General features: G+C 41.5%; 1 protein-coding gene across 1 annotated transcript in view; it reads right to left on the bottom strand.

The window, feature by feature from the left end:
- Positions 1 to 701: 701 nt before the first annotated feature.
- The window catches only part of clybl (citrate lyase beta like), a 69,645-nt gene continuing 51,229 nt past the window's right edge, over positions 702 to 19,117 (bottom strand). Inside the window, exons 3-8 of the mRNA XM_067604050.1 lie at positions 15,436 to 15,624; positions 10,527 to 10,628; positions 9,107 to 9,200; positions 8,228 to 8,395; positions 4,035 to 4,159; positions 702 to 2,720 (exon numbers count right to left, since the gene is read on the bottom strand). Of these exons, the coding sequence (XP_067460151.1) occupies positions 2,625 to 2,720; positions 4,035 to 4,159; positions 8,228 to 8,395; positions 9,107 to 9,200; positions 10,527 to 10,628; positions 15,436 to 15,624 (774 nt within the window). The 3' untranslated portion in view covers positions 702 to 2,624. The remainder of the gene's footprint in view (positions 2,721 to 4,034; positions 4,160 to 8,227; positions 8,396 to 9,106; positions 9,201 to 10,526; positions 10,629 to 15,435; positions 15,625 to 19,117) is intronic.

Below are 19,117 nucleotides of genomic sequence, written 5' to 3'. Positions count from 1 at the left end.
TACTTTTTCATTCTCAAATGTTATTGAATTGCAAAACTCGTCGAGGTGCAATGAAAGCAGAGCAAAACGAGCTTTAATAAGACCAAAGGAGGTAGTTTGTTTCACCTTTTATCAAACAGGGGGAAGGGTGAACAAATAAGAGCAGAATTATTAGATGGAATTTAAAAAAAAAAAAAAAGAGAGATTAGCCTATATGTGGCACGCGCACACACACACACACAAGAGGATGTTTTTTTGTTTTTAAAAACATAAACTGGCCAAATTATTTCCTCATCATCCTCAGAAGAGTTGCCCTTTTTGCTTCCTCCCTGCATGATGCCCTGCACTGCTTCCTCTGCTTTGAGATCTTCCTTCCTGTCTGCAGGGACACCTGTTGGTGCAGAGCAGCTCGGGGAAAAAGCCAAGTTGTCCCGTCAGACTGCTCTCCTTCACCACTAAAGTCACCTGGTGAGCCTCTGTTGAAGTCTGAGTGCTGGACATTCTCATGGGAGCCGGAGTCTGAGAATGACTTTCTGCAAGCCTCTGACTCTGACTCAATCCTGACTGTAGATTTTTTTTTTAATTGCATATTAATGCCAAAGTGTTAAATGTTTTAATTCATCAAACTAAAGAAAATACCCATTCAGATACAGGCGACTGCAATTTTCAGATACATTGAAGGAGAGAATAGTCAGCATCGGACATTAAATCAAACTACAGGATGAAACTGTCAAAGGAGTAGCTTTTTATTTAAATTTAATTGTTTTAACAATTAAAATACAAATTTGACTGAAGTTGAACTTATTCATGAATGAATAAAAGTCTCTTTTTCCTTTGGCAACTTGTTCTGCATTCCTCTCAGATCATATTCCAACAAGATTTCGTTGCAACAAATGATGAATGAAAGTTTAAAAAGTCACAATAAAGTATTCATAGCTTGATTTAACGACAAAAAAACAAACAGGATACGTTATGTTTCATGTCAGTACCTGATAATTACAATCTGCAAATTCTGTTACTGATGAGTCAAAGAAAGATCTTGTTTAAATATCAAACTGTTTAAGTCATCCAAGTTCAAAATATAGATTTTCCAACATTCATTTTGAAGACTTGCATGACCCCAGGAAATGTCTCTATCAGAATACTGTGTGTGGATTTATTTAATGAAAGTCAGACATAATAGCAGTTGTGCCCACCAGCCTCAGGGTATAATAGTAGTTTGGGTGAAAACAAACAAACAAGCTGAATGTGAATACACGACAGAAAAAGTGGACCAGGGGTGAGGCAAATATGTGGCCAAATGCCAAAGAGACAGCTCACTGTTAGGGTTCTTTGGCTGGGTGCAGGAGTGGTTTCGATCTTTTTGTCTGGCCTGGCCTGGCACAGACCACAGTCCTGCCCCAGACACAATAGATCATACAGTACGAGAGAGAGAGAGAGACAGAGAGAGAGAGAGGGGAGAGAGAGATGAGTGGATGAGGTGGGGTAGGGGAGGTATGGTGCTTTTCATTACCATGGTCACCAATGGCACTATTAACCATTCAACACCCCCCCAATTATCCTCCCATCCACAGTCAGAGAGACAAAGCCTCGGTCCTGGTCTGCTGGAGCAACATGGCCACTAATCTGTCTCACTCTAACATCACACCCACTTCACTGTCTCTGGAAGTCAGACGTGCACTCCATTGTACATTCATTTGTGACAGCGCAGAGAACGACTTTACTGAACTCGTTTAAGAGTTGATTTTTTTTCAAAATGTAACCGTTTAACAACTGTGGATGCTGAAATTGTTTTTGGAGATGCTGATATATAACAGGTGTACTAAAAAAAATAAAGTTAAACTCTTAGTGTTAAATGAGAGATCTGATATAGAATACCTGCAGCATGCGTCTATGTTTCATACAGGTCATGGTGTGTCTGACGCCACACGCCTTCCTCATCAAGACCGCAGGATCCCAGCTGCCAAAGAGTGAGCTGCATGTCTTTACTAAGGAGACTCGCACACAAAAAGCTAAATTGTGAGTTTACGCTCTTCCATCTGTGTGTTTCTTTTTAGCGAGAAGAAGTTGGATGTTTGTGAGTCAGGCCCTGGGTAGGGGGCTGAGGCCTGACTGGAAGACTGGGGCCCGATGAATAGATCCACAACAGTGGCTTGTTGTGTTTGTTTACCCTTTTGCCCAGCTGTCTGGACCGTGGAGATGGGAGAGCATTCATCATGACCTAGGAGAGACGGGAGGGCATGGGCACATGAGACTGACATGATGGAGCATGCACTGCAAAGCGTGCCAAGAAAGCGCCCACACAGGGCAATAATCCTCAACAGTTTCAGTTTCAAGAGGCAGATACGTGCAGAATTGATATTGTTCAGTGCATTATAGGTGATAGTCCAAATGTAAATTAGACCACAGCAGCGAGAGTGAAACTTCACTCAATCAAGTTAATTTAATCAACAAAACATTTCAAGACTTTTTTTTTTTTTAAAACTTAAATTAAAACCACAATTCCCACTGTCCGCTTATGTCAGGAAACGTGACAACAAGTTTCTGATGTGCTGTTTCTGTCATGAGACCTGCAACATTTCCAGTTTCCTTTGACCTTTCCTGTCAGGGTTTAGGCGTGCGGCTCCTCCCGTTTTCCAGTCGTGTTACTTCTCCGGCACCGTGGCGGAGAGTGTTAGGATGTTCTGCGCCTGCTTCAGCGAGGGCATGTCAATCATGCTGCCGCGGAAGGTGAACGCACCCTGAACAGGATCCCAATAGAAACGAGAGTAGAGAGAGCAACGTTAGAGCAGAAGCACTTTATATAGCTTTACATATTAAAAACATTCTCGGTTAGGGATGATGTTTACAGGCAGAGAGGAAGTACTTAAGATTACTGTGCAAAAATCAGAAAATGCCAGTTTAGGGGATCATCATAGGGCCTATTTAGTGTGTATGGGGATGTGTGATAAAATGGTTGCGCACTTTCAGTCTTATTTTTCATCTGTAATGTATGTTTCAGAAGAAAATGGAACTCCATAAAGGAAATGTGTGAATTACACATCTGCTTGTATAAAATACTACTTTGAGACATCAAAGTGGCATTTATTGGTGACACTAGTGCACCTATTTGTTTTGGGGAAAAAAAAAAATCTCCAAGAAAGCTCAAGACAAAAAATGCAGTCAATAGCTGGAGGTGAGAATTATGAAAAGCAAGCACCTGTCGTGTTGTTAGACAAAAGGACTGACCCTGCTCACTGTTCATCCCCTCACACACAAACACACAGAGACACACACACACACACACACACACACCGCGGCAGAGGGATGGGTAGGATATGAATCCCTCGGGCGATGCTTAGTAGGCGCAGCCCTGGCAGGGAGAGAGTTGTGGGCAGATTGTGTATTACCTCAGCAGATAACCCACAGAGCTCAACACACAGGATCCAACCATGCACTAAATTAGGAACAATAATATTGTACACTTAATTGGCCCGACTACCCCCCTGTCTCCTATGTTGTCTCTTAGAGTTACCCAGGGGTGTACAGTATGCATTATCTGGAACTACAGAGGTGTGTGAGAGGGTACACAAAGGATCAGTCCGAGTCTCAGAGCACAGACAGACCTCTGTCATCTCAACACACAGTCACCACAGACACGGTATCATGCTGGAGCCATTAGTTTGAGTATGGTTTGGTTTTTTTTTTTTTTAAACACTCAGTTTATCCCCTTTTCTTAATTTGTAACAGGTTTTATGAAAAAAAAAGTTTTATTTGTGAAGTCAGGATATCTTTTACCTAATTTTTTGAGTCATGTGTGGACTAAAAAGCCTGCTGCTTAAAAATGACATTTTAGGCAAAGAAAAATATGTAATTTATACAACTACATTTACTCATATGTCAAGTCATACATATTAATATACAACCTATTTTTGGTGAGTTTGTTCACAAACTGTCTCAGCAACTATGGTCAGCAATTCTTCTCCAAAACACAACATTAGTAGTATAATCTTTTTTTTTTTTTTTCTGTGAAAAAAATAATCTTTTCACTTTTTGTTATAAGAAGTTAACGTTACCTTTCCCTCCTTTTGATATTGGTCAAAAGCAGCGATGAGCTCTTTCGCCCACTGGACCCTCTGCTGACTGGGGGAGAACTCTTCCTGCACAACCTGGATCTGCCCTGGGTGGATAACCTGCTTACCTGTACACACACACACACACACACACACACACACACACACACACACACACACACACACACACAGAAAGAAAGTGACATATTCTAATGATAACGGCAGGGTTTCTGTGGCTTCACATTACATTTAATAAAAAAGCCATTTGAGTTAAAAGAACAATGTTCTCACTTGTTGGCACAGAGCTATCAATAACACAGTGAGTGCCATACATTCTCCCTGATTATAATGACTAAACACATCTGTCTGTATGAAAACTATAAAAGTAAAGGTCGTACATAACTTGACGGGGGAAAAAAAAAACAAAGTCTGAGAACTGGGAGTAATTTTGGTTGCAGCTGGCACCGTTCATGTGAGAAAGGGACGATGACACAGAGAGGCAGCAGGCACAAGAAAAGCAGAAGAGTAAATTGTGTTGTGTTTATGTGTCACTGAGGTGAGTCAGGGAGCCAGCACAAGACCAGACGATACTGTGCGTCATTAAGGACATCAAGTGTCTCCTCTCTCTGCTTGCAACAAAGCACTTTGCTGAACGCTTAGTTAGATTTCAATATGTGACTGAAGTCATCGAGAACAGCACACTGACAATAGGGCAGCCTGTGAGAGCCTGACTGAACCTAGACACAGCTGACACACACACAAACAGTTCAGTAAACCATACACTTTTCTTCACAAAAATAAAATCCCTAATTGAATTTGTAAATATGAAGAAAATAATTGTTTTATCTATTAATACAGTTCTATATTTGCTTTTATACAATTTCTGTATATGCTTTAGTCTCAGTAGTCGTACACCTTTCCTCAGGCAATTTCAGAAATATATCCAACTGAAACAGAAGCCTAACATGGAGTTAAGGCTCTGTCTGACACAATCCCCACCCTCCGGCTCCCACTCCCTCTCAGTTAAATGTGGGCGAACGCCACAGACATAATCCCATGTACATTTGCAGATCAAACTTGTAGTGATAAGTTAAGGTTATGAAACGTCTGGTGAGAACGACGGCTCAGCGGCAGCCAGCAGGAACTCGACACTTTAGGGCTTAGCTCTGTCGCTGACAACAAATCCTTCAAGGTGGCTGGGCGGGCGGGCTGCACGAGCAAAAAATTTTGCCCAGGAGAGAGGAGGAGAGGCGAGGAGGGGAGAGGAGAGGCGAAGACAGGAGAGGAAAGGGGAGTAGAGAACCCACTCCCTTCATCCAGCTCCGCTCACCCCGGTTAACCCCAGAAAAACACACACATACACGGCAGTTACACAGTCAACACACTGTAGTTAAAGGCTTGAACAATTATTGGAATGAGAGGACATCATTCATTTAACGGCAAACTTCTGATCAACAGATACCTTCCAACGAGGCGTGAAAATGCATTTAATTTGTAATGTTCATCTTGTATTTGCATGGAGGTCAGCGCAAACGCATTCAAGCATGTGTGTATTTGTTTGTGTAAGGCTGAGGGACTGCAACTGCACATTTTCTGTTGGACGGCAGCCTGAGGACTCCCCAGGGCCACGCTGGAGATGTGTATGAGTGTGTGTATGTGTGTGTGCAATCTTGCATGTGGTTTTATGTTTATGTGTGTGCGTGTCTTTGCGCACCTCCAGTATTTTGGTTTTCCTTTTTTTCTTTGTGAATATTATGAATCTGTTTCTATGCAACAACCTGTGAGTGTGTGTGTGTGTGTGTGTGTGTGTCGGGTGAAAGCATGCATGTTGCCTTCCAGGAGTGAAGCAAGAGGAGTGTATTTCCCTCCTCTGCCACCTGTTTTACTTCTGTAGCTGAAGACGGGAGCATGTTTCCACACTGAAATTGGCAGGCTTAAATATACTGTAAGAGGGTGTCTCTTTGTGTGTGTGTGTGTGTGTGTGTGTGTGTGTGAGAGAGTGTGTGTGTGTGTGTGTGTGTAGGACAACAGGAGAATGACAGAGCGAAGAAACAGACAGGGTGACTCAGGTGCCCTCAGTTACAACCCATTGGTTCTCCTAAAATGCATCATTCATGCCCTCCAGCCAATCCCGGCCTGCCATGTGGTGCTGGCATCTCATTGGAGGATTGCTATTTAGCAAAGTGCTCTCAGGCGAATGATGGGCAGGGTCACGGGGATGGAAGTGAAATGTGGACCCTAAAAAGCAGAGAATTTTGTGGAATCGTTTTCTATTTCCGACAGGCAAACATGTTTTAGTAGGATCGCTGAGTCTTAGCAGCAGCAAACCGTTTACAGCACGTGAAACACGGCGCTTAAAAAGTAAAAGACGCTGCACTATTAAAGCCTCTTTATTAATTAAGTTCCTTCCCAACAGACCTGATAGTTGTCATGGTTTTGCAGGATTTTGCCTCCACACTGTCCGGTGCACCAGTAGCACCGGGTGTTTGTGTTTCACCAGTGTTTTCTGTGCTCAGTGCTAATGGGTGCTGTATGCGGCTTAGATAGTGCCAAGGTCAATTACTGCACAGGTAGAGGCTTTTGGCTGCACCGTATTATTGCTTAAGCACACTCGGGCCAGTAATAGCTACTAACTAAGATTATACAGAGTGCCCATGGCTTGTAAGCCACTAATCCAGTGCCTTGAATGGTTCTGTACCATATCAAATCTAACCATTTATTTCATCAACCGGCTGTTGCCTTCATTAGCTTTTATATCTTTTACCTTCTATAAACATCACCACGAGGCTGTTGCCTTCTTTGATTAATTTCTATTTCCTGAAATAGATTAGTCCCAAATCATTAAGATTCAAAAAAGTAAAAGAGAGCATCATATTTATAAATTTTGCATACATTTGAGGAACCCTTGTGCTAAACCTAATAGGCAACATATCCAATTTCAGTGGGTAAATTTCTCATTCTAGAAATGAAAAAAGACAAATGTTAAATTAAGAAAAGTTAAAATAATCTAAACAGAAAAAAAATGCCCAGAAATGCACATACACACACACACACACACACTCACAAGCCTGCAGCACCAGAGAATAGAGGTGGCAAATGAGGTCATCTGGAAAATCAGTTGCTGTATGAGACAGCAAGAAGCTCACCTACAAGATGATTTGATGATGTGAAGTGCAGGTAACGTGTATCTAAGGCCAGTGGAGAGTCTGCTCAGGATTCACGATTTTCCATGAAAGTGCCAAGTGCTTCTTTCTCTCCTTTTCTTTCCATTTCCAGTGTGAAAGCTGACTACTGTCTGACGTTGTGTGGTTCTATTCAATGATCTCACATAGGAGAAGAAAAATCTAAACGTTTACAACATAGAAAGCATACAGTATATTATGAAATGCAATTCTCTTTTTTTTCACAGTTTGTGTGGGTCCAGACCAAAGGGAAAACATATCAGATTTTGGATAATCAATTTTCAGGACAGAAAACACCAGAACACATATATTTGCTGCAGCGAAGGAAGAATGAGTGGAATATCCACTTTGGAACAGGCTGTCCTGCCTTCTGTGTTCACTCACACACACACACACACACACACATACACACACATTCTGAGAGCGTTGCCTGGCTACAGACACACAGAGAGCGCTGTTAAAGTAGATGCTACCACTCTTTTCTAATAACTCCTTTTAATCATACTTGCACACAGACCCACATTTGCACGCGAGCAGGTATGCACCCAAGTGCACACATATGGGCACAAAACCATCCCTGGTGGGCACAACAGAAATGTCAGACAAGCATTTAACGGTTGTGCACCGTTGTTCACAATTCACTTGAAGCTAAAAATATAAAAATAAAAAAATAGATGAAGACAAGCAGCCGGTTCTAAAATCACAGACAAAGAGGTAAGATCTTCATTGCTATGTGCAAAACATGTATATCTACATGAAAAGCCAGGAGATGTTGGGCACTTTTCTACTGTTTTAGGAAACATTTGAGAGAAGTCCATTATGGTGCCACAGACAAGAGTGAAGAAAAGATGGGCTACACATAAAGAACAACCACTGAGAAAGATGTGAAGCAATTAGAGAAACCAGGAGTATCAGAAGTAAGGGTGGCAGACATAAATAATGAAATCAGGACTAAAGTGACCTTAGTTAAATGGGCCAGAGGCAGATCTGACAATCGGATATAAAGAACTTTACCTGTGAAGCCCATGAGAGCTCCCTCTCGGGCCTGTTGCCTCAGCCCCTCCGTATCTTTGTAGTCGATGTGGACCAGGTCGATAGCCTGTAGCCCAAATGCTTTGGTGGTCACAACCACCTTCTGCCTCGCATAAAGGAGCTCCCTGGCATCCTTAGTCCGTGTGGCACCTAGAAAAAAAGATACATCTCAAGATCTCAGAGAGCGAGCCAAGCACATGTGCAAGTAGATAAGAGGTAGGATAGTGAGGGGTTACGGACAGATGAATGAAAGAGTGCAGAGGTCACGACATTTGAATATTTCTCCTGGTAAACTTGCGCTCCAGACCATCAGATTAAATCTTTAGATGCTGCTGATAAATCCAGTTTACTGTTTGTCATGGCCATGGAAAACACTATCTGATGTATTTAGTGTCCATCAGCCTCAAAAAGAGTGCAGATCAACATTTTAACCACAGATCGTAACTGGTAAATACACCTAATTGTGGGTTTAACTGGTAACATTTTTTTTACCTGTGGTAAGTAGCATGGTGGCATAAGTGTGATCAGAAACTCCTTTTGTTTCCTGATATAGAAAATAATGAGCTCCCTTTCATTCATTATCTTTGTATATCAGGACACCTTGTCATGTATCATCAGTCACATATCCCACTATCACAAATCATCTCTTTTTTCAATGAAAGAAATACTGTATTTGTAACCACTGAGCCTGCAGTCATCCAATAATTCCTTCAAAATAGAGAGCTGTGAGGCATTTAATAACAGACAGGCTATTAAACTCAATTTAACCTGTTGTTTTTTTTGCCAAAAATCCAGAAAGGAGAAAGAGAGAACAGCACATGGAAAAGAGCGAGAAAGTTAAGCAGAAGGTATAATAGCTACCTATGCTTGCACAGAAGTCATCAGAGCCAAACACCACGCCGTCATGATGAAGACCAGCCTTGGGAGCAAGGCGACGGATTTCCTCACAGACCACCTGGAGAGAATATACATTAGTATAATACAGGCTGACTAAAGTGACACAGATGCAAAGAGGGAGAGGAATGTTGGACATCTTGGCACAAACGCTACTGAATAAATCTAATTATACTTCAATATTCCTGCAGTAGTTCAAACTTCAAACAGTCTGGGTTTCTGAGTGTCAGAAAAGCATCTAAAAACAGCCATCATTAGACACTAACATGTTATTATCAAATATGTAATGAACACATCTTTCAAACCCTTACTTTCATTCCAGTTTCATTTATATAGAGAGTGATATTAATATGGTAGCCTACTAAATGTGCCACCTGCAGACACACATAAATACACAAAAGCAAACAGAATATACCAGAACTAAGAGATGCCTCTTCACTCTTGGCTGTCCCAAGACACCTTGTTAAGTAGGGTTGGGAATCAAACCTCACTACTTTCATTTATTTATCTAGCTTAAGCTCTGAAAGATCTATTGTTGTATATTTTTGAGGTGAGGTATTGAAAAAAGGCACCTGCTCCAAAAAAATGTCAAACAATGAATTGAAAAATGTCAAAAAATGTCAAAAAGTATTGGTAAAATTAGCCTGGCAGGCCACCACAATTACTATTGAATGAGGATTTTGTTTTTTTAAATAATGGAAGGTGATTGTCTGTGGTGAAGAGTGTGAAACAATAAGAGTGTTTCTCCCGCTTTTGTTGGCTTCCAAATTAATTTCACCACTAGCTGTTCAACAGTGTTTTTTTTTTTCCCTGTGCTTGTAACCCGGGGTTCAGTCTGGGCAAAGATACAAGGTGTTCTCAAGAAAGCACACAGAGGCACCCCCTGCCATCAAATCACACACACACACACACACACACACACACACGCACGCGCACACACACACACACACAAAAAACCACAAACACAGTCACAGAACTAGAGTGGAGAACTAAAAGACAAATCAAAAGGAGGAAGGACAGCTTGTTTCTCCCCAAATGCCCCAAACCATGCCCTTTTCCCCATGTAGCTGAAGGTCGTGCTGTACTATATCAGGAACTGCTTTGAAGCTTGCCAAAATATCATTAAGAACTTTTCCGCTATGATGATATTAAAATGGTTCTAATTAAAAAATGTCAGCATGTCTGGAGAGGGATACAGAGAGACACAGAGAGAAAGGAAACAAAAAAAAGGCTCATTTTGAGAGACTGTCCGAAAGCTTTGAATCCCTTTCATTTTGGACACGTGGAGAGCTTCGCTCGCTGACGCAGTCTTTAATCTAAAGTGAACAATGGACAAACAGCAAAATGTCTTACGCAGGCAGTTTTTGGGGGTTTGTTTGTAATTTACCTTAAAATTAAGCAGGCCCACAGCAGTTTCCACAAAGGTGACCAGGCGAATGGGTTCTGTCAGTGCCCGTCCTTTCAAGTTGTGCTGAAACCTGTCAACAAACTAAACACACAGGGACAATCTCATGCACAACTCATTAACTACACTCACTGCTTATGTGAATAGAAAACAATTCTCCTCCATACAAACATAATAAATTCATTTGTTTGCACTACTTTGTACAGTCATAGTCGTCCTATTCATCAGACGTTTGTGCTTTGTTAGAGCATATATACTTTATTCTCTGCAGCATTTGCTCTTAATAATAACTTCTCAGACTTATGATCAGTTTTCATTTGTAATATTGTTAATAATATGCAGAGATCTTCAATGCTGGACTGTATTTCTGTTCAAGTTCCTGCTCTTCTGTAAATCGTGTAGTAAAGTGCAGCTGCCGCCCTCAGTGGACTCCTCAATGCATTATTACTTATATGAATGTCAGAACAGGAAAGTCCTACTGAGATATTGAGCTCTTGTGTCAGGATGAATTTAAAACTGGAAGAAAAGAAAAAATGTTACAGCGGTAACAATACAAAAATGATATGACACATCTTTCAAAATCCACTGTGGGGTAAGACAGAGAGAAGAAAAGAAGAAATCTTAACATGCACAAACTCACTTTTGATATGAATCCTGACACCTTTATTACCTGTTATTACCTATTACTGTTCCCATTTCAGTCCTTACTCAGAAACCCATCTATGAGGGTTCAAATGGCGGAGAGAGCGAGCACAGGAGAGTAGCAACAAAAGCGAGTGAAATGAAATATTTTACATTATCACCAGGGTTCCCCCTTCGTCTGAAGTCTTCTGCTCTACCTTCTTTCAGAGGCTCTGCACAGATACAGCATGTGCTCCCCTGAGAGAGTGTGCACACATGTAAATGCACACGTACACGCATGAGCACATGCATACGCCCGGCAAAACCGAAGAAGAAACAAACTACCGAAAAGGAGAGAAGAAACAAGATTTGGGATGTCTTTGAGTGTGTTTTACTCCTACATTATTCTGTTTTGCATCCCCCCTCCATGGCAGGGAACAGGGAGACCGGAGCAACAATCAGAGTGTTATGTGACACTTTGCTGAGGCCTTTCTTCTGCACAACTCCTGCTAATATGCAAGCTCACCTAAGTAGGGCTTTAAAACCAAGTTTAATTCTTTGAAGACCAAAGCATTCCAATTTTTTCCAACAGACCAGTTCACAGCTAGCCCTGGACTGCCAGTGGGGTAGCCCAAATTCCAAAATCTATCATCTGGAAACACACAAAAGCCCCCTCCGTCAGATATTTCCTTTCAAAGCCAGTCCAAAAAAAAAAAAAAAAAGGAGAGCGCAAAAGCTCAGAGTAGAAATGTCTAACTCCATGTCCCCCCTTCCTCTCCTTTTTCTCACTCCCTCTTTGACACACCAGGAAAAAGACAGATATAAATAACCTCAGGTACAGCACTGCTATTTTTCTAAATGAAGAGCAAAATAACCCCCGTGCTCGCACTCACCACTCTTGTTCTCAAAACTGAAAGAGTGGGCCTCCATTGAAGGATTTCAAAAATAGGGGCAATTTTAATCATCTCTCCATTCAATCTCAGTTGGATAAATCATATCTGAGAGATTTGCATAAATACAAACCATCAAAGACTTTTCATCTTCAAAGAGGTTTTCAAGACCCAATAGGCTTTGTACTGTAATCATCTGAGGTCACAACCCTGTGGGAGCAAGGCTGCTATGGCAACATAAAAACTAACGCTGGGGGCTTAGCATAATATCCCCCCTTATTCGCAAACACAGGAAGGGGTGGGGGTGGGGGGGGGGGTGTCCGAGAGGGAGTGTGAAAAGAGGGTGTAGATAAACCTATTTCTGTGACATAGGAAACTAGATAGATATGGCCCATTGTGGGGAAACCTAGCTGATATTACACACAGAGATTACCACCACTATGCTGTGCCACGCAAACCCCTAACAAGGCTGCGGCGAGCTGAGCAGACTGTTTGGATTCTGCTGAAGGAAAACAAATGACAGCTCAATGCGGCACCGCTGGCTAAAGAGCCTCCAAGCCTCTCTGATTACATGTTTCTGTCCCTCTGCTGTATTCTCCTCTTCAGCTATTATACACTTTGAGGGCCTGATTTACACTGCATAAGAGGCACTATAGTGCTTGTTCATTGTTCCTCTGTCGTGTACAGCAACCATTAGCTGTCAATGGCTCTCAAAACTAGGACCCTTTATGTTATTCACTACTGAATTGAAAAAATAAAAGAAAAGAGAAAAAAAGAAGAAATAACACCTCTTCTTGCCATTCAAAGCCACGCTACAAACAAGCCCTCTGACAATTTCGCCACCCAATCATGAAAAGAGAAGGAGGGAGAGATGGAGCTAGAGAAAGGAAGCTATAGTGGGACAAGTTTCAATTAATTTTCTTCAAAAGGGGGCCAGATTAAATGTTTCCGGCCTGCTGAAGTGTTCATTTCACAGAGGGGAAGCGGAGAAAGGGATGAGGGGAGGGGACAGGAGGAGGAGTAGAGGAGGAGGAGCGGGACAGGGTGCGATTCTTTCGGTCCCAGTGCACACCAAATAGTGTGGTGGGCAAAGAATGCACACGGCTCCGAATCTGTGTGAGAATTGTCCTCAGACAAAGGAGGGAGTTACGCCTGTTATAGCCCAATAAGGCCTGTCAGTCACACAAGGGCTGGGGGAGAGGAGAAAGGCAGAGCTAAAGATTTTCACACAAAGGGGAACAAGCAAGTCCATCTTTTAGCGACAAATCAGTCTGGAGGTTCCTGTGCTAATATCAATAAAAAGGGAGAAAAATAAACAAGTGAGGGATTTACTGCGCTGCCTTACATGAGTGGAGAAAATCAGACACATGCTTACAGACACACAGGAAAGCATGTGCGAATGAGACGGAGAAAAAAAAAAAGTTGAAGGGTCAAAGATGAGATTAGACGAGCATACATGAATGAATCAAGGTCCCATCCAGAGTTACAGACATGACTCTGCTTCAGGAGCACACATGCACCTGCTATTGCAGAAACACACTGATAAACACACTGTAAATCAAATGTGCAAACAGAGTTGCACTCACAGATATTTCTGCCACACGGAGCTGTCATTTGTTTTCTCTAAATAATATTAAGAGTTGACGTACATCAACAGAAACAGACTTATAAAACTTAAAATGTCTTTTTCAACAAAGGTATAAAAGTATAAAAAGGTGAAAAGAAAGATAATTAACCACATTTTGGAGCTGCTGGCTATTTTCAGCATAGTAATAATAGTAAAAGTGGAAGGTTTTACAAAAAGAAATTAATGCAGAACAAAAATTACTTTCTTAAGTAGGGAAAAGCAGCAAAGGGAGAAATGGCTGAGTGAGGGGAGAGAATCGGTGAACACCTGTCAGCAATTATATGTGGAAGAAAGGGCAGCAGGAAATAGACGTGTTCTAATTAAGCCACTAGTTAAAAACTTCCTGCTCCTGCCCCAAGACCATGTATGAGTGTATATGCATGTATGTGTGTGTGTGTGTGTGTGTGTGTGTGTGTGTGTGTGTGTGTTTGTGTTTGTGTGAGTTTCACAGTAATGCTGAGGGGAAAAAGCCAGACTAGACACCCTCTTTTCACTGCTGATTACATCTCTCTTTCTTTTTCTCTTAAACAAATATTAATTTCTCCTCTTGCTCAGTCACCAAAAACTGTTCTGAAAGTTTGTAGCTTTACACCATAAATTATCCACTTAAAAATGCTGGAGTAAAAACTGCTTACCTATGTGAAAGTGCATGCAAAGAGAGAACACACACACACACACACACACACAGAGGTTAAGAGGTGACAAATTTGAGTAATAAATGCTTTTGAATTGAATGTAAATAAAGCACCGCTAATCTGTATCCAGACCGTGAAGGAGGCAGACAGTAACCTGGTTCCTCCTGGTAAGTGAACCATATGGAGCTGATCAGAAAGCCCTGCATTAATGATGTCACTGTCTCCTGACCTTTCAGGACCTGACATCCGTACAGCGCCCCTTTATATAAAGCCAGAGGGATGGCCACGCCCAGACAAACACCTCTTAACTAGGGCACAGGCTAAGTTAGTATAGACAAATTGTAAACAGTCATTTATAAGAAAAAAAACTGGGAACAATACTAATGGGCAATCTTTATTTCATTGGTGTAATTATCAATGACCATTCCGAGAGTGCAAAGCTTGTAATGTCTGACATCAAATGTGGTTTATGAGTTTGTGATAAATCTATGAAGACTTTTAGTGAGTGAAATCATAGGCGATTAACTGGCTTTTGCTGTCTGAGTTACTTTTGACTGTCTAGATATCAGTTTCTGATCTTTCACATCAACTAGAACTTCAGTAACTTGACTTTACAATATGTGTGGATGGTTGCAATACATTTGCTTATTTAATGATGTGTAGGTTTTATTTATTATGCCTATATCTGGCAGGAATACTTTAATTGTGATTTAAAGAATTCTTAGCCACGATATGTTTGAAGCGGTAAGTTCAGCAGTGGCAGAAGGCACCATTGTGTTGTTACAGAGAGCTATCGAGCTTCTGAAGCTAATCCGAAGAAATGTCATCCGTTTCTTGAGCGGCAGCCAAGAAAAACACCCCGTCTGTCCCTGAGTCCTGCCGCAGGGATCGATTCCCACTTTTACTGAGAAATGGAAAAGTTTGTTATGATTGCTTTGAAGATTCCTGTGGTTTCCCCTTACTTCATGAGTTTGTGTAAGAATACCACAGAGTTTTAGACACCCAAAGGTAAAAGAAAGAAATGTCATGGGTATTTTTAGTCTTGTTTAGTTTTTGCATGTATTGCGACTTGAAAACCATAGCAGGACTTCTAAGATGGGCCAAGATTTGTAGCTTACCCACTGCACCTCCTGTGTGTCCTCCACTTTGGGCAACATTATCGCAGGAGGGAGAACCTCAGCCTCCAGGATGACTTGTAGGTCAGCTTCAGCTAAGCCACTGGACACCGAGTTCACCCTCACACACTTCTCTGTCCGGCCCAGGTCCAGTTCTGCTAACATCCTGGGAATGGTCTCCCTGGCCTCTGTCTGCAAGACAGGACATAAGCCATGATTATTTTATTTCATTTTTTGGTCAGATTGCACTTTGGAATTACTAATAAAGATGCTCATTCCTTCAAACAGTGTAAAGTTGTAAGATTAAAAACTGAATATTTTGAAAGCAAGCAAAGTTAGCATCAGAGCAGATCACTACTTGCTTAGCAAAAAATGCTAAAAAGAGTCTGAAAACTGATGGTGATTTGTTGTAGCTCCATTCACCAAAAGAGTACTGTATGAATTGTTTAAGAAAGCAATAAAAATCCAATTCCTTCAAGGAAATGTCCCAACCACAAAGATATTGGCCATTAAGCATGGTCATAAGAATAAACATCACATATGTATATATGTCACATGTATGCATCACATACACAAAAAATATGTGATCAAAGTAGGCAATTGACAAAGCATACATCAATTGGAATAAATAATATATAAAAAAAAAACATTAATATATTAAAAAAGCCCAAAATAACACTGAACACACTCTCCTGTAATCAATCTATACACAATAATCCACAAATAAACAACAGAAGCTGCTCACACAACTTTGTTCTCTCAACGCAAGCATTGTATGAGCTGAGCAGGAAGAGAGATGAGGAGGATGGAAAAAAAGAAGAAAAAAAAAAATCAAAGAGAGGCCTACAGTCCCAACTTCTATCAGTAACACAGTAGCACACGCCGCTATATTCAAACCAGATGCTGGGCTACAGGAACAGGGAGAAAGAGGGATGGAATGGGGAGAGAGGTCCGGCTAGTGAGAGGAGAGAGGCTCTCTGGGAGAAATGTGGTCTGAGTTAAGCAACATGAGGAAACGGTAGCTTAGGAGTTGTCAGGTCAGATCAGAGACTGAAGACATTGAGTGCTTGTGTGTGAGCGTGTTGTGGAGATGTTCAGATTGGAATGTTTTGTTTTCTGATTCCACTTATGCTACTGAAAAATACGTTAAAGACAAATACTCTCAAACTGACAGCGATTAACGTGTGTATCGGAAAGGTTTTGGAGGTGCTTATTCATGAAATTAAATGTGGGCAATTAAAATACTGCACAGATGGATGGTGGCAAATGTGGCATCTTGCCATGCGATTAAACTTCATGCTTGATGGCAACTTGGTGAAGCAAACGTGCATTTAACAACATTAGAGTAGAATACCTAAACAGGCTGATCATTAGTAGATGGATCACTGAAGAAATGTGGGTGTGTGCATGAAAGAGAAACTTTAGACAGATATAACATGGCGAGCCCATACATCACAATCTCTTGTAAAAACTAAAGTGGACTAGAGTCAGCCTAGGTGCAGTTGTGTGAGAGCTTATGGGGACCCCTCAAGGGTCATGGGACAGCTTTTGAGACAAAACAGCCCTCGCTCTGATCTCCTGGAATGCAGAACTGTACTTGATATTATGAACACCCCTCCAGTATCAATAAAATATGGTATCAAAGTACATATCAAAGATTTGCTCGGATTTAATAGGGGTCATGAGCAGGCTGGACTGCTGTGTGTCATCCATGTCTCCCCTTTGCCTCATTGGATGAGACAAGAGGGATTGTCACACCAAATGATGAGTGCACTGTGATCTTTGACTCTTACTCAAGTTTTGCAGTAACCTCTCTCTTGCTCCTTCTTACTGTCGCTCTCATAAGCCAAGATAGACCCGTAACTGTATCGTGGTAACTTAAAACGGATGGAGCGATTTACGAAGCCATAATTCACTATTCATAAACCTGCTACTTGGTGGATAAAATTCTGTCTGTCCCTCTACAGTTCATGGTGACTGGAGAAAATTGATCTGTGAGAACCACTGGCTGCTTCATGTGCCATGAGTCACATTGATCCCTGACCAAACTAAATAAATAGAGATCCAGGAATGATCAAAAAGCATGGTTTATAACATTCACAGATCAAATAGGCTGGAGAGGTCTAAGTCTCTCGCTCTAGCCTCAGCCTGATTTACTGGCAACGTGCATGTATAAAATTCTTTTAATGTAACCAGAGACCGCTCATTGCAAGGATTGTCTCCTGCACTTTTCTCCTTTTACGAAGGTATTTCTGAAACCATGACGGCAGAAATGGCTAAGGAGATGGCCAGGTCACTGCACTATGCTTTCTTTTATCTATCTCTCTCTTTAGAGAAAGAGATTATTCTGCCAGACACCTTGACCCCTATGGGCTCCGCTACTCCAAGCTTGAATAAAGCCCTTTGAAAAGGAAATATTTTACATTAATGGACAGCCATCCAACAAGTTGCTTCAAAGCTCCCTCCCCAATCACCTGGTGTCCCATGGAGAGCTCACCCCAACGTCAGCTCCATCTCCTCTTTGATTCCCTCCATCATCTTCATCATTAGAAACTGACACACAGGCAGGCAGGCAGGCAAGCAGTCAGCCAGGCAAGCAGGCTCGTCGAATGCATAGATGCACACGAAAAGCTTTTCAAGTGCAGAGCGGCTGACCTTCCAGGAGAGCGGGGGCAGCTCCTTAACACACAGCCTGAGCCTTGACGCTCAGGATCCTACAGAGTGCTGTGTATACGTGACACAGCATGGCTACTGCCTTGTAGACACCACATCAGACTGGCACGTCCAAACTGATGTATGTACAGTCCACAGTGGGACCACCTTCCTCTCCAGCATCAGATCATGGATGTCCAGCCCTGCCGTCATGCAGCTTAAAACAAGCAACGTCAAACATCGCCTCTGGACAGACTCTGGGTGTAGACTCACACTCTATGACCCTTTATTCGATCTGAATTACATCAGTGCAGAGGTAGTCACTGTATATACTGGATAGAAAACAAGGGCACATGAACTGTGCATAACATAAAATGTGTATTCGACAGGAGTCTAAACAGGAGTCAACAAAAAATGTGGGACAAACAGCATAAATTAGGATAATTAACTATGTTAACAAGTCAGTGTCATTCTCAAAAAACAATTTGTATGTGCATTGCACCTTTTATCAGACATATATTTAAATATATATCAATAATATATAAATAGTAGAGTGTTCCTTCTTTTATTCTGAAAGTATATATATATATATATATATATATATATATATATATATATATATATATATATACATATATGTATATATATATACATATATGGTTTGAGTGTGAAAAGAGTGGGAGATTATGACTCACAATGAGCTTAGTTGTTTTCCATTTTCTTTTTTTTTTTACCTTTTGAGAGCTGGCGTTTTGCATCCTGCTGCGCAACTCACGATGCCATTTAAAATGAGCTGTAGACTATCGCAGGTGAAGGCTGCCTGCCTGAAGTGAGACTGTGTACGCATTTGTTCATCTGTCTTTGTCAGTATGTGTGTGTCGGTGTGTGTGTTAGCAGGCTTCAAGTCATCGTGGATGGGTTTTGACAACTGACACGCTGCACTCCAGAAAGCTGGAGTGAGATGACTGACTAATTCAGGCTACGTTGATAACTGAGACGTAGGAGAAGGAGATTCAGGCCTTCACTCTGTCAG

The sequence above is a fragment of the Thunnus thynnus genome, chromosome 11 (assembly GCF_963924715.1).
Source record: "Thunnus thynnus chromosome 11, fThuThy2.1, whole genome shotgun sequence".
Taxonomy (NCBI): Eukaryota; Metazoa; Chordata; class Actinopteri; order Scombriformes; family Scombridae; genus Thunnus; species Thunnus thynnus.
This window is presented reverse-complemented; position numbering and strand designations above follow the sequence as displayed.